General features: G+C 34.4%; 1 protein-coding gene across 10 annotated transcripts in view; it reads left to right on the top strand.

Moving 5' to 3' along the window:
• ERBB4 (erb-b2 receptor tyrosine kinase 4) overlaps positions 1–16647 on the top strand; it is a 1175572-nt gene that overhangs the window by 566642 nt on the left and 592283 nt on the right. For 2 of the 10 annotated variants that reach the window (XM_021924400.2, XM_021924402.2), the window contains exon 1: positions 15581–16304. The exons of 5 other annotated variants lie outside the window; for them this stretch is intronic. In XM_021924400.2, the coding sequence (XP_021780092.2) occupies positions 15972–16304 (333 nt within the window). In that variant the 5' untranslated portion in view covers positions 15581–15971. Of the gene's footprint in view, positions 1–15580; positions 16305–16647 lie in introns of those variants that run through there. 3 more of the 10 variants (XM_021924401.2, XM_021924403.2, XM_021924404.2) reach the window with 3 other exon arrangements.

Here is a 16647-nt window from a genome sequence, read left to right as displayed (position 1 = left end):
AAAAACACTATTTAAAGATCAGATTGATATCTAAAATGTTGTCATATTTAACTACTTTAGACTGGGCTGGTACGAGCTGCTGGATGGCTCTTTGGTGTAGTTAGATAACGCCTTGATGTTCACCAGTTTATGATGGTGACATATTCTCAGGTCACCAGAAGAGAAATTGAGTATGGTACTTAGGACAAACAACAGTAAATGCTTTAACAGTTCAACACTAAAAATTGAATGCCTTAGCACAGTGTTTCTTAACCATATAAAGTCTAAAATAGATATTCTCGATCAGAAGATAGTCACTTAAAGACTCAGACAATTTAGCTGAGTAGAGTGGCACATGCCTGTAGTCCTAGCTACTTCGGAGGCTAAGTTGGGGAGGATTCCTTCAGCTTAGGAGGCGAAGCTACAGTGAGTCATGATCAAGCCTCTGCACTCTAGCCTGGGCTTACGAGTGAAACCCTATCTCAGTAAATTAGATAGATAGATAGACCGATAGACAGACAGACAGATAGACTGCTTTCACTTTCTGACTCCACCTTCCCTAAGGACCTTAGAGTTGTCTGTGTTGGGCTGTTTGCTAGGGAAATTATAGAGAGGATCCCAAATAGAAAAAGTGACACAAGTCACTTTCACCCACATTCAGTTGCCCTGAACTCACTCAACTGCCAGAGAGGCTAGGTAATGCCCAGGGAGCAATTCTGTAATCTCTTTCATAGGGAGGGAAATTTATGTATTCTGGTGCCCAGGGACCATAAAGATTAAATATCGCTGTACGAAATGCCTACTACACTTCTCAATTAAATGACGAGTTGATGGGTGCAGCAGACTAACATGGCACAAGTATACATATGTAACAAACCTGCATGTTATGCACATGTACCCTACAACTTAAAGTATAATAATAATAAATAAATTTAAAAAAAAAAAAAGAATTATTAAGTAAAATAAGTGAAGAGAATTATTATACATCTAGGATGCAACAAGATGAATTTTTTACTGTTTTTAGAAATGTTTGCATTGTGGGTGTGATGGATAGGTATGTTTGAAGCAGCCTAAATAATTTAAATATGAATATATTTTTCCTTCTTGGCTCTTGTAACCTCTAACTGAATACTCTTTTCAAGTTACTTTCTTTTTTTTTTTTTTTTTTTTTTTGAGACAAAGTTTCGCTCTGTTGCCCAGGCTGGAGTGCAATGGCATGATCTCAGCTCAGTGCAACCTCCGTCTCCCGGGTTCACGTGATTCTCCTGCCTCAGCCTCCAGAGTAGCTGGGATTACAGCTATTTAAAAAAATTGTCTGGTCCACCATGCCCAGCTAATTTTTTATATTTTTAGTAGAGATGGAGTTTCACCATTTTGGCCAGGCTGGTCTCGAACTCCTGACCACAGGTGATCCACCGCCTCGGGCTCCCAAAGTGCTGGGATTACAGGTATGAGCCACCGCACCCAGCCAAGTTACTTTTTTTTTTTTAAAGCCAATATCTTAACAAAGTAAGGCATAAAAGAGAACATGCCAAGAGGGAAAAAAGACACTCTGAGAAGTTAAGACAAAGAATTGGGAAAGTTGTCAAAACCAACCAACAAACAAACAAAAAATAATAGATTTGTTTTAGCAAAGGACTTGGCTAAAAGTTACAAACCTAATATATGTAATACACAAGACTACTTCATCATCTTTTTTTCTTACCGTCTCGTGTTCTTTTTCAAGTCAAAAAGGGACATATTCTTATAACTGGAAGTTTAAGGGAAAGACTTCCAACTGAACTCTATGTTGAGGGTGCAAATCATGTTATGAAGGCTCAATTTCTCTATCCGCATCAGAAAAGTTGCCTCCTGTGTCAGGCAGGATGCCCACTGGCACTTACCAGTTTACTAACCATAGGGGAAGAGACATAGGATGTGATTTCTATCTCAGCTGAGTTTGTAAGGAATATACCTCTTCCTACATCTTCTTCCCTTCCTTCTTGATTGTATTGGCAATCGTACTATCTTAAATCATATTTACATAAAGATGTCATTAACATTTTTATATGTATAGGCACTATTTAACGTCTTAATTTTACAGTGGAATTAGCAACTTTCTAAGATCACACAGGTAGAAATTGGTATTTTCTTACTCCTTCAGTCTGTTTGTTCTCTTTTCTTGCAACATATAAGTCATATATACATAGTTTATTTTTAGATACTTGCCCATAGTTTAACTTCTTTTTAGCTCAGTCATTGTAGATGTTGCCATAGACTTGTTGGCTAAAACTGGTTTTATTGTGGTTTGATTTTTTCTACAACTGATTTTTATAATGTAAATTATATTTGATATCATCAAGATGAAAAATATATACATTTTATAATTCTAGAAAAGAGCAAATAGCAGGGCATGAATCATATATATCATTGAAGCAGACTTAATTGTTTTAATTTCATTTTGATTAAATTTCATAGCAGTGAAGCTGTGAATGGCTTCTTCATTTCTGAGTAACCCCTATAGATCTTGATTCACCTTCCATTCCCAGTTGTGGGAACTCTATAATATTGTGCAACTTAAGAAAAAAACATAATAAAATAAGTGATGACTTTTAAGCTAAGATAAGATAATGTAAAATATTTTTAGTTCTGTGAATGAACAAGAAATGAAGCTAATTAATTAAAACTATCGGGAATTCATTTGAAGCAGTCTGTGATTAAACACAGGCTTTATCACTGAACAATTAAGTAAATTTGGCCTTAGGTATCTTTCCTCATTCCCCAGAGAATGAGTGATGGAATTCTGGTTTAGAGTTATACTTTATTACAGATTTATCTATTATAATTGATTCAGCTTGGATATAAAAATTCCAGTGGAATAACTGATGCAAAGAACATATTATGTAAATGTGTAAACCTCCCATGAGTTAACTTTAATTTCAACAATAAAAGAAAATATAACTTCTCTGACCATTTCCACAGATTAGTGCAACATAGTAAGAATGAAATAAGTTATAATGGTTTGCATTATTAAGAATATGTTATACAAGAATTATTTAAATAAAATATTGTTAGACATCCAGTATTAAGTACAGAAAATAAATAATGTTAGAATAACATTTAAATAGAATAATATTAGTAAAGAATAATTGACCAGTTGCTTCTTCTAGAGGGAATGTTTTGGTTGAAAATATATATTTTAGAATGCATAAATCCTAAACTTTGGCTTTTTTTGAGATTGGCGTGTGTACTGATAATAAATTCATTGGCATTTACAAGATGTTCTTTCCTGTGAATTCTGTTACTAATGACATGTTGAAAAATTGTATACAAGAAATAAATGAATGAAAATAATGAGGCATAAATTCAGGTAAGACATTCTAATATTGATAAATTGCCAAAGAATATCCTCCTTAGTAGCAAATCAGCTTATCCTTCAAAATATATCATTTGAAACAATATGAACTAAGTTAGCAGAGTGTAAACTTGTAGTTTATGTATAAATTGTCTTTCCGAAAGGTTTGTCATCCAACTCTTCTTTTAACCATATATCTTTCCAAGTGAAGTTGTTCTTTGAAGAGAGAAAGTTATAGCTCCAAAATTCAAACTCTGGAGCGATAATTATTAAACTGTAGCTTTAATAATGTAAAGTTACACTTACAATTTTGTAGCTTTGAATCAATCAGGTCAGGATTGATTGGACAACACTAGAACAGGTTATGATGGTATAATTGTTTTTCCTTAATGTCAGTTATTTAAGAGGGGGGAACGAGGGTGGTGGCTCATAGCTGTAATCCCAGTACTTTGGGAGGCGGAAGCAGATAGATCCCTTGAGCCCAGGAGTTCAAGATTGTCTTGAGCAACATGGCAAAAGCTCATCTCTTAAAGAAAAAAAAATCCAAAAATTAGGCAGGTATGATGGTGTGCCTAGACCCAGCTACTCTGACGTGGGATGATCACTTGAGCCCAGGACTTTGAGGCTGCAGTGAGCTGTGACTGTGTGTGCCACTACAACCCAGCCTGAATGACAGAGCAAGGCTCTGTTTCAAAAAAAAAAAAAAAAAAAAAAAGAGTGATGGATATAATATTTCTTGATTCACGTTTAAAGAGCATTATGAAGAATTTTTTAAATTAAATCTGGATATATTAGTTTCTTATGAGGGATCCCATGAATGTATGTATTTCAACAGTGAATATTTATATTCTGCATGATTAAAATATTATTTAGAGAAGCAAACATTAAACAACTATGGTTATTTTTCTATGATGAGAAAAAAATTCTTTTCTTTTCTTTTTTCTTTTTTGAGACAGGGTTTCACTTTGTCGCCCATGTGGGAGTGCAGTGGAACGATCTTAGATCTTGGCTCACTGCAACCTCTGGCTCCAGGGCTCCAGAGATGCTCCCACCTCAGCCTCCCAAAGTATATGGAGTAGAGCCATTGCTCCTAGCCAAGAAAGATTTCTTACAGCAGAGTTAAAGCTGGAAGGAGTCTTGGAGATGCTATGGACTCCAAGACTTCCTTTACTTTAGAGATGAAAGACTAAGAAGATTTGGATAATTTACCCAGGTTATATAGCTAATTGACACAATTTGAACCACAACTGAGGGTTTTAGGAAGGAGCTCAGGGCTATTCCACCATGGTCTTTTCTTTCATTCTTCCATGTCACCTCCCCGCTTCTTCCATCCTTCCCTTCTTTCTTTCTTTCTTTCATTTCATGTGCCTGGAGTTTTTACCATTACTCTAAAACTAACTTAAGCACTGGTGTTATGAAGATGAAGAGACACTGACAATAAAAGCTCAAATTTTATGATTTTTAAAAAAAATACTTTTAAATTCGGGAGTACAGGTACAGGTTCTTACGAAGGTAAACTTGTGTCATGGGAATTGGTTGTACAGATTGTTTCATCACTCAGGTATTAATCCTGGTACTCACTAGTTATTTTTCCTGATTCCCTCCCTCCTCCCACCGTCCACCCTCTGAAAGGCCCCAGTGTGTGTTGTTTCACTCTCTGTGTCCACCCTCTTTCCCCCCTCTTAAATGCGTTCTCATTGTTCAACTTCCACTTATGAGTGAGAACATGTGGTGTTTGGTTTTCTGTTCTTGTGTTAGTTTGCTGAGGATGATGGCTTCCAGCTTCATCAATGTCCCTGTAAAGGATATGACTTTATTCTTTTTTTTATGGTTATATAGTTTCCATGGTGTACATGTTCCACATTATCTTTATTCAGTCTATTATTGATGGTCATTTAGGTTGAATCCATGTATTTGCTATTGTGTATAGTGCTGTAATGAACATACACATGCATGTGCCATTATAGTAGAATGATTTATATTTCTTTGGGTATATACCCAGTCATGGGATTGCTGGGTTGAATGGTATTTCTGTTTATAGGTCTTTGATTAATTGCCACACTGTCTTCCACAATGGCTGAACTGGTTTACATTCACACCAACAGTGTATAAGTATTTGTTTTTCTCCACAACCTCACCAGCATCTGTTATTTTTTGACTTTTTAATAATAGCCATTCTGACTGGTATGAGATGATATCTCATTGTGGTTTTAATTTTTAATTTCCTGGCCACGTGCAGTGGCACACACCTGTAATCCCAGCACTTTGGGAGGCTGAGGCAGGTGGATCATAAGGTCAGGAAATCGAGACCATCCTGGCTAACATGGTGAAACCCCATCTCTACTAAAAATACAAAAATTAGCTGGGCATGGTGGTGGGCGCCTGTGGTCCCAGCTGCTCAGGAGGCTGAGGCAGGAGAAGGGCGTGAATCCGGGAGGCAGAGCTTGCAGTGAGCCAAGGTTGTGCCACTGCACTCCAGCCTGGGCAGAAGAGCGAGACTCTGTCTCCAAAAAAAAAAAAAAGTAATTAGTAATTAGTGATGTTTAGCTTTTTTCATATGATTGTTGGCCACACATATGTCTTCTTTTGAAAAGTGTCTGTTCATGTCTTTTGCTCACTTTTTTTATGGGGTCATTTGTATTTTTTCTCGTCAATTTGTTTAAGTTCCTTATAGATACTGGATATTAGACCTTCGTCAGATATAGAGTTTGCAAAATTTTCTCCCATTTTGTAGATTGTCTGTTTACTCTGTTGATAGTTTTTTTTTTTTTTTTTTTTTTTTTTTTTTTCCTGTGCAGAAACTCTTTAGTTTAATTTTATCCCATTTGGCATTTTTTTGCTTTTGTTGTAATTGCTGTGGGTGCCTTCATCATGAAATCTTTGCCTGTGTTTGTGTCCTAAATGGTATTGCCTAGATTGTCTTCCAGGGTTTTTATAGTTTCAGGTTTTACATTTAAATCTTTAGTCCTGAGTAAATTTGTATATGTGGCGTAAGGAATGGATTCAGTTTCAGTCTTCCACATATGGCTAGTCAGTTATCCCACCAGCATTTATTGAATTGGGAGTCATTTCTCCATTGCTTATTTCTGTCACCTTTGTCGAATATCAGATAGTTGTAGGAGTGTAGTCATTTTTCTGGGCTCTGTAGTCTGTTCCATTGGTTGATGTGTCTGCTTTTGTACCAGTACCATGCTGTGTTGGTTACTGTAGCCCTGCAGCATACTTTGAAGTCAGGTAGCATGATGCCTCCAGCTTTGTTATTTTTGCTTGGGATTGCCTTGGCTATGCAAGTCTTATTTGTTTCCATATGCATTTTAAAATAGTTTTCTCTAGTTCTGTGAAGAAAGCATAGAGTCTATAAATTGCTTTGGGCAGTATGACCATTTTAATGATACTGATTCTTCCTTTCCATGAGCATGGAATGTTTTTCTATTTGTTTGTCTCATCTCTGACTTCTTTGAGCAAGGGATTGCAGTTCTCCTTGTAGATCTCTTTCACCTACCTAGTTAGCTGTATTCCTAGGTATTTTATTCTTCATGTGGCAACTGCGAATTATAGTTTGTTGCTTGATTTTGTTCTTGACTGTTGTTGGTGTATAGGAATGCTCATAATTTTTTCACATTGATTTTATATACTGAGACTTTGCTGAAGTTGTTTATCAGCTTAAGAAGCCTTTGGGCGGAGACTATGGGGTTTTCTAGATATAGAATCATGGTATCTGCAAACAGGGGTAGCTTGACTCCCTCTCTTTCTATTTGTTTATTTATTTGTCTTGCCTGATTGCTCTGGCCAGAACTTTCAATATTGTGTTAAATAGGAGGAGAGAGAGAGGGTATCCATGTCTTATGACAGTTTTAAGGGGAATGCTTCCAGCTTTTGCTTCTATTGAGATATTAATAATCTTGTAATTTTTTGCCTTTAGTTCTGTTTATGTGATGAATCACATTTATTTACTTGCATATATTTAACCAACCTTGTTTCCTGGGAATGAAGCCTACTTGATCATAATGGATAAGCTTTTTGATGTGCTGCTGGATTTGGTTTGCCAGTATTTCATTGAGGATTTTTGCATGAATGTTTATCAAAAATATTGACCTGAAGTTTTCTTTTTTGCATGTGTCTCTGCTAGATTTTGGTATCAGGATGATACTGATCTCATAGAATGAGTTAGGAGGGAGGTCCTCCTCAATTTTTTGGAATAGTTTCAGTAGGAATGGTACCAGCTCTTCTTTATACCTCTAGTAGAATTCAGCTGTGAATCCATCTGGTCCTGGGCTTGTTTTGCTTTGTAGGCTATTTATTACTGCTCAGTTTCAGAGCTCATTATTGGTCTGTTCATGGATTCAGTTTCTTCCTGGTTCAGTTTTGGGAGAGTCCAGGAATTTATCCATTTCTCTAGATTTTCTAGTTTATGAGCATAGAGAAAGGCCAGGTCACCTACAAAGGGAAGCCAGTCAGACTAACTGCAGACCTCTCAGCTGAAATCCTCTATGCCAGAAGAGATTGGGAGCCAATATTCAGCATTCTTAAATAAAAGAAATTACAACCCAGAATTTCATATCTGGCAAAACTAAGCTTCATAAGCAAAGGAGAAATAAGATCCTTTTCAGACAACCAAATGCTGAGGGAATTTGTTATCACCAGACCTGCCTTGCAAGAGTTCCCCAAGGAAGCACTGAATATGAAAAGGAAATGTTGTTAGTAGCCACTACAGAAACACACTGAAGTACACAGACCAGTGACACTGTAAAGCAACCACATAAACAAGTCTGCAAAATAACCAGCTAAACATCATGATGACAAGAACAAATCCACACATATCAATAGTAACCTTAAATGTAAATAGGCTAAATGCCCCCAATTAAATGACACAGAATGGCAATCTGGATAAGGAACCAAGACCCATTGGTATGCTGCCTCTAAGAGATCCATCTCACATGCAATGACACACATAGTCTCAAAATAAAGGGATGGAGGAAAATCTTCCAGGCAAATGGAAACAACAACAAAAAAGCAGGGGTTGCAATTCTAATTTTTATCAAAACAGACTTCAAACCAACAACAATCAAAAAAAGACAAAGAAGGTCGTTACATAGTGGTAAAAAATTCAGTTCAGCAAGAAGATCTAACTATTGTAAATCTATATACTTCCAACACAGGTGCACCTAGATTCATAAAGCAAGTTCTTAGAGACCTTTGAAGAGACTTACATTCTCACACAGTAATAGTGTGAGACTTTAACACCTTACTGACAATATTAGACAAATCATCAAGACAGAAAATTAACTGAGATATTCAGGACCTGAACTCAGCACTGGATTGAATAGACCTGATAGATATCTATAGAACTCTCCACCCAAAAACAACAGAATATACATTCTTCGCATTACCTCATAGCAATTACTCTAGAATTGATTACACAATCGAAAATAAAACACTCCTCAGCAAATACAAAAGAACTGAAATCATGATAGTCTCTTGTACCACAGCATAATCAAATTTGACATTAAGACTGAGAAATTCACTCAATACTATACAATTATATGGAAATTGAATAACCTGCTCCTGAATGACATGATAAATAATAAAAATATACAGAATTCAAGAAGTTTTTGAAACTAATGAGAACAAAGATGCCATGACCCAGAATGTCTGGGACACAGCTAAGGAAGTGTAAAGAGGGAAATTTATAGCACTAAAGGACCACATCAAAAAGTTAGAAAGATCTCAAGTTATTGTAACAACATAATATCACAACTAAAACAATTAGAGCAAACAAATACCAAAGCTAGCAGAAGACAAGAAATAACCAGCATTGGAACTGAACTGGAGGAGAGAGACATGAAAAACATTCATAAAATCAATGAATCCAGGAGTTGTTTTTCTGAAAATAAATAAATAAATAAATAAATGGATAGACCACTGGCTAGACTAATACAAAGAAAAAGAGAAAATTCATATAAACACAGTCAAAAATGGCAAAGGGGATATTACAACTGACCCTGCAGAAACACATATTTTGTGATTTTTTAAAATGCAAACAAAAAATTTGAAACTTACCCAGACAGAAGTCTAATTAAGCAATCCCTTAGATGGTGAATAAAGAGCACCCTTCCCAGCCTTAAAGCCATGCTGGGTAGTAGGGTAAGAACTGGTTTAGTATTTAATTCAGATGTTCATCATCAACCACACTTAAAGAGCTTCTGCAACTCTCAACTTTATAAATACAGTAAAGCATAAATTATATGGAGAAAGACCTAATTCATTCTTGTAAGAAAAAAGGTATGTATATGTAGTTCACTATACAATTAACATAAATATTATTACATATGATAAACCATAGATTATATACAGTGTTTCAGGCTTTTCTCATTGAAGAACTTGGAAGATTTTTCAGCAAATAGATACGTCTATTCAACTCTGAATGGATCCTGTTTTCCTAACATCGCTCAGACCCTTCTGTGCATCCAACTTGGCAAATAATGTCGCTTTTTTTTTCTTTATTGGAGTTACTGGTGTCATTTGCAGTTGTCTTAACTTTTGTCACTTCTTTCCTAAAAGGGGTATGCTTTAATACACTTTAAAAATGCTCAATGTTTATTTTACTTTCTATCTTCAATATGACTTAGATATAAAGCTCTGCATCTCTGTTTTGATTCAAAAATTTTGTGTCCTGTGTTTTTTAATGCTGATTCTCTACTTGTTATGTATCTACTGTGGCACAAAAAGTAAAACTTAATCTTAAATTATTTCATTTTTCAGAAAATGTATATTACTAATTTGAATAGTTCAATTTGAATAGGACCTTCACTGCATAGAAATGATATTTATTTTGCAAATTGAAGAGAGCAAGGGCAGGAGAAAAGAGGGTAGAAAATAAAAAGGATATAGTCAACAAGCATCATTGTCTACTTATGCAACAGGTACATAAATGTAACCCCTCCCCAATAAAAATATGGCTGAAATAGAAAATGCATAACGTAAGAAGTGACTCATTTTACTTACTCTGATAGATATTGTGATCTGGAAACATAGAATTGCCTTTTGGCCTTATGACGTTATCCAAGCCGATGGTCATTTTCAGTTTATGCTTTGCAATATTCAATACATATGAATAAAAAGAGAACAGAGCAATAAATAAAATATACCTGCAACAATTGGATTAAATAATAGTTAAGTTAAAGCAACAAGAAACTGATAGGGTGAAGTAGTCTGGGACAATCTCTATTTTATGTATTTCATATTCTGCTTTGATTCATTAAAAATACCTTTATCTTAATCATGTCCTATTTGGTCACAACTAAAATCTGCATTAAAAATATGCTCTTAATATTTCTCATTGTAGAATATTTGGAAACTGGCCAAGCAATTCTTGAAATGATGCTTCATTTGCTTCACTATCAAGAACTAGAAAAATGATTTTCATGAACTATGCCCCTAAATCATTCATGGTTAAAACTTGAGGGTGTTTTTATTGAAGCTGGTGCTGTACATCTGAAAAACAAATGAGGCCTAAAGGAGTTTGGAATCACAAGTTTGTGAGATGAAAAAAGTGAAAGAATGTTCAGTTTGAAGGGAAAAGTCCAAGAAAATGGCTTTTTAGAGTAGTTTGACAAGTTTATTATATTACTTTAGTAAGTTAATATGTGTATTCTACATAGAATATATGAATCTTAAATATGTAATGAATGTTATTAAATATATCTATGTAGCATAAATGCAATTTCAATAAAAATTGTTTGATACTTTGCTAGGTTCTACCTTGTTTTATACAGTTAAGATCCCCACAGAGAAAAGACATAATTGTATTCTAAATGATTAACTTAAGTTCTGTTAACTTGGCATACTGTTTAAAAAGGATATAAAATAATATATACTATGTGTAATGATTACCTGCAGAATTTTAACTGAAGAATAAATTAATAAGATTATATGTTATAATTCAATGAGAAAACATTCATAGAATCTAAATTCTAGATTATGCCAACTTAGGTTTCTCTTGACCCTTCACTTTGATGCTAGATACCATTGCATTTTATATTATAATCTTCAAAATAGCCCGCATATATATTCTATGTAATTCTTTATCAGTGAAATCTGCTTTTGATACTTTCGTAGAGTGTTGTTTTCTGTTGGTTTCTTATTAAAGTCATCACTCTTGGGGCCATTTCTTGTAAGATTTAAGATGTTGCTAATCCTTGAGTAATTCTTCATTTTATCTACCACACTTATCAATGATAATTAAAAGACTGGAAATGAAAATACTAAAGTTTTTCTCTGATTGCATCATAATTTGCTGAAATATGTCACCTAAAAATTCTCAAAATTGTTTATTTTTACCATTTTCCATGACATTTACATAACATTTTCTACCTTAAGTAAAGTCACTTAAATACTAATTGCAGTTCCCTATTGCATATCAAGGTTTTAGAGAGATTTTTGGTTTTATTCATTTAGATATTCCCCTAATATAGACCAAACCTGGCACTTAGCAAACATTCATTAAATACTTACTGAATGAGGAAATAAGGGAATGGAATGTTCTATTTTGAACAAATTCAACAAAGGTAAGATTTTGAACAATTGTTTCTGTGTAGATTTAGAATTCAATCAGAAAAAAACATTCAGGCATTTGTCATTTAAGTATGCTAAGTGTAAGAGGTTCAGGTTATAAATGGGATCTTCAGCCCGTTTAATGCAATTTAATAAATATTTAATAATTACCACATTATATGTAAAGTATAACATTAGGCACTGTACAGGACATTGCTGTTATAAAAAAGAAATACATATTCTGTCACCTGAAGCTCATGACCTATTGTGTGAAGTAGATAAAATAATATGCAACTTGGGTAGTAATGACACTAAAATTTACCTTATCTCCATGGGCATTCATTTGATCTGTCTTTTCTATAACGATGTAGTAAAGTTCAGAGGAAATTGAGAAAAATGTGTTCTAAAGACTATACTGCCTCCAGAGAAATACAGGGTATTGGTTTTCCAAGTAGCACTTTCAAAAAAAGTAATATAATACTTAAAATATATAAACTTAAAAATAAACATGTAATGGTTTATAAACACCGGTATAAAATAGACTGTTTCTAACATTTAAAAAAATCAATTAGCTTCCTATTGCTAAGAGAGATAGTTAATCTTTTTCATTTTAGGGTTTAAACAAATTTAAGTCTGGGTGCAGCGTCTCATGCTTGTAATCCCAGCACTTTGGGAGGCCGAGGTAGGCAGAATCATGAGGTCAGGAGTTCAAGACCAGCCTGGCCAACACAGTGAAACCCCATCTCTACTAAAAATATAAAAATTAGCTGGGTGTGGTGGCGCGTGCCTATAATCCCTGCTCTTCAGGAGGCTGAGACAGAAGAATCACTTGAACCTGAGAGGCAGAAGTTGGAGTGAGCCGAGATCGTGCCACTGCACTCCAGCATGGGCAACAGGGCTAGACTCTGTCTCAAAAAAAAAAAAAAAAAAAAAAAAAATTAATATTGAAATTCTTTTTTCTTTTTGAGACAAGGTATCACTCTGTTGCCCAAGCTGGAGTGCGATGGTTTGAAAACGGCTCACTGCAGTCTTAATCTCTTGGGTTCATGCAATCCTTCCACTTCAGCTTCCTGAGTAGCTGGGACCACAGGCATGTGCCACGATGCCTGGCTAAATGTTGACACTTTTTGTAGAGAGAGGGTCTCCCTGAGTTACCCATGCTGGTCTTGAATTCCTGACCTCAAGCAAGCCTCCTGCCGTGGCCTCCCAAAGTGCTGGGATTACAGGCATGATTCTCTGTGCCCAACCATGTTGAAATATCTTTAAAAATTGAGATACATTTCTCAAATGTGATAAGGATAAATATGCTTTGCCCTTTCCTCTTTAAGTACAAGTGTATTTTATGGCTTTCGTATATAAATAAAGGTAAAGCATTACATAACTCTAATATGTTCTGTGAGAAGGATTTTCTTTTCAAGTCAATGTTAGATAAATTATTCAGAACCTCAAATTCTGTTTTACTATTTTATTTTATTTTATTTTATTTTATTTTTCCAGTTTGCTCTGGAAATAGTATCAACTACTTTCATTTTCTGCTTGAATTACCTTAGCACTTTTAAAAAAAAGTGTATATAACAACTTGGTTAATTGTAATTGGTTTACTTATTCTCCAGTCTTTGAAGTAAGTTAGAAGAAAGTGGAGATGTTACTTAGGCGAGCATCTTTCAACACTAGAGCATTTATTCAAATGTGACTATAACAGGCAAATCTTTTATGAAGATGGCATATTTATATGTTTATGATAATTTAAAAATGAATATTATATTGATCTTTTATACTCATGTTTTATTAAAATTATTGTCAGTGATTTAAACTATTACTTTTTTCCATTTATCAAATGAATATTTACTTTTATACATCTCCTAAGTTCTGCAGAAGATATTTTTCAGTAACATACTGAGAATCTTGGTCTAATATCAAAAAGCGTAATATTTTCAGTATTACCCTTGAAGCACGAAGCTCTTCCACATGCGGTCCTTCTTATCTTTTACTCTTTTCATGACACGACACTGTCAACACATTATTTCATGGTATTGCAGAGGCAACTAGTTATATAAATTAGGTAATCATGTATCAACAAAGGCCTTATGTTTGTGCCATATAGGTAATAGTCTGTGTGGAGGAACTGTAATATGGTTGAACAAATTGGATTAGGCATTTTTTAAAAGGTAACATGGAAATAATGACAATTAAATTTTATATTCTAAGTAAAAAAAACACTGAGCACAGTGCCAACTATATAGTAGGTATTCATAAAAGTAATGTTCTAAGAGTAGTAATAATGATAGTAAAAAAAAAAAAAAGTATTTCTAGTGTTTTCAATTACAGTAGCAGAAATTTGAGTATTAGAAAAATGTCCTGTAGATTCTTATTCCCAATGACCTAATTTGTTTTATCTATCTTTTTGTACACTAACACTTTCTAACAGGGATTTGAGTAACCGTGTCAGCTAAACCGACCTTGGCATGAATTATTTTTTAATTTTATTTCTGTGTGTCAGCTAGTAGAGATTATATCAGATTTTAGCATTGGAACCTGCTTAAGGAAATTAATGGAGGATTAAGAGAACAAGTTCTAGACAAGAGAGGTGAAAGGTTATTCAGTGGTGAAATTCAAGAGTGTTAAATGAAATGTCTCCTATGTCATTATTTTTATTAATATCAGTTCCTTTCAAATATTCTTGTAGTTCATGACTTAAAACCACAATACATTTTCTAGTTTAATGTAATTCTGAAAAAAAAAAAAAAAAAGAGAAAACATTGTTGAAAGTTAGTGAATTGCTTCGGAAAATGGTGATTGGAGGTTAAATGTGATATATATATATATATATATATATATGAAATGGCTTTGTAAACTGCAGTATGCATATAAAATACTAGTGCTGTGATGATGTTGATGAAGAGGATTGGAATGAGAAGAAGTCAATATCCCCATTCATTCTCCAGAAGAGGAGAGGGATATTGATGTCACTTGTGTTAATGAGCATGCCATGAACCTAGTACCCCACTGCTGGGAGTGTAATCCAATGTTGTTAACCACTGCTGAACTCTAGTATGATTAATAAATCCCTTCTCAAGGGAAAGGAGGTGAAATTGACTCAGGAGAGAGAAACAACATGTGTCTTTGTCCCGTTTCCTTAAAGGGGATACAATAAATGGGAATAACTAAAGAGTTGATGACAAGCGTTTGTCTACTGTAGCTGTAATAAGTTGCAAAGAGACTATTCATTTTTTCATTTGATCCTCCCTGTGAGGCACTGTTATTTTTTGTATTTAAATTAGTTTCGTTACTGGGTACAGCTTGGAGACTATAAAACATAATCTTTCTTTCAAACAAAAGATACTTTCTTAGAGATAAAGAAGAATTATGCCTATAAAGGAAATGACTGACTTTTGTTTATAAATTTGCTTATAAATAGAACATCTTAGCCTTAATGTCCCCAAGTTGTATTAAGCAAGCTTTTCAACAGTGAATGAAAAAAAAAAGCATCAAATTAACTTAGAAAATTTGCTACTGCAAAATTAGGTTACAATGGAGAGAGAAACAGAGAGAGAAGAGACGAAAGAGAGGGAGAGAGGCCTATTTACCCATATAAGTGGATACTTATTTATCTATCCATCCACTGTCCATCCAGCAATGTGTGTAATAATAAATTCATGTTAGAAAAATATATACTAATACAAGAATATTAATTTAAATTTTCCTCATAATGTATAAATATTTTATGGATCATATTAATGGGATACTAGTGGACACTGTTAATTTTTATTACTTTTGGAAAACCACTAAGGCAACTCTACAAGCTATAAAATTAAACAGATGCCTCAAATTAATAAGTCAATCAACCTTGACATTTTGGACTTGATTGTTCTTTGCTTAGTGGTAGGGGTGGTAGGTGGGGAGAAAGGGCTGTCTGGTGCATATATGATGTCTACCAACATCCCAGATGTCTACCCACTAGAAGCCAGTATTACCCTCTACCTCTCACCAAGGATGACAACCACAAATATCTCCACCCATTGCCAGATGTCTTCTGGAAAGCAAAACACCCCAGTTGAGAACCACTGTTTTAGACCTATGTGAAGAATATTATAATCTGACATCCATGAATATATATGAAATCACAGGTGCTAACATAATTTGTTTGAAGATTAAAAGCATATTAAGCACACAGAAAAATATATTAGATACATGTACCTATTATCCATATTTAACAAATATACAGATATTATTAATGTCATTTAAAATAATTTGTAAAAAAGGAAGTGTTAGTTTAACATCAGATAACCAAAAATTTCATATAGTACTTGGGAAAATTCCACAGACTTGTTCCTTATCCCAGTTTTTTTTTTTTTTTTACAGCACCATAAACCAAATCTCCCAAGCTAAAAACCTCCGTCATTTCTTGTTGCTTGTTCTTCCTCAATTCCCACATCCAGTAAGTCATGAAGTAGTGTTGTATGCTACCTCAAAAAGATGGCTTGGATCTCAGAGCCGTCTGATTTGTATTCACTGCCTTCCTCATCTCTTGCCTGACAAGAAGTTTCTAACTTTTCTCTTTCCACCAGCTTCTCACCAGCCTACTCCATGTTTACCCTGCAACTAAGAGCATAATTCTACAAAATGAATCAAAGCCTAAATTCTCTGTATACAGTGCCACTTATTCCCCATGTAAAATTGTAAACTCCTACATTAACTTTTTCTGATCAAGTCCCTGTTCTCCCTGATTCATTTTCCATCCAGCAGTCTTAGACCTGTGAACAACACTAGGCTCTCCCAAG

This window comes from Papio anubis, chromosome 10, assembly GCF_008728515.1.
Source record: "Papio anubis isolate 15944 chromosome 10, Panubis1.0, whole genome shotgun sequence".
NCBI classification, from domain to species: Eukaryota; Metazoa; Chordata; class Mammalia; order Primates; family Cercopithecidae; genus Papio; species Papio anubis.
The sequence above is the reverse complement of the archived record's forward strand: the minus strand, read 5'-3'. Positions and strand labels throughout refer to the sequence as shown.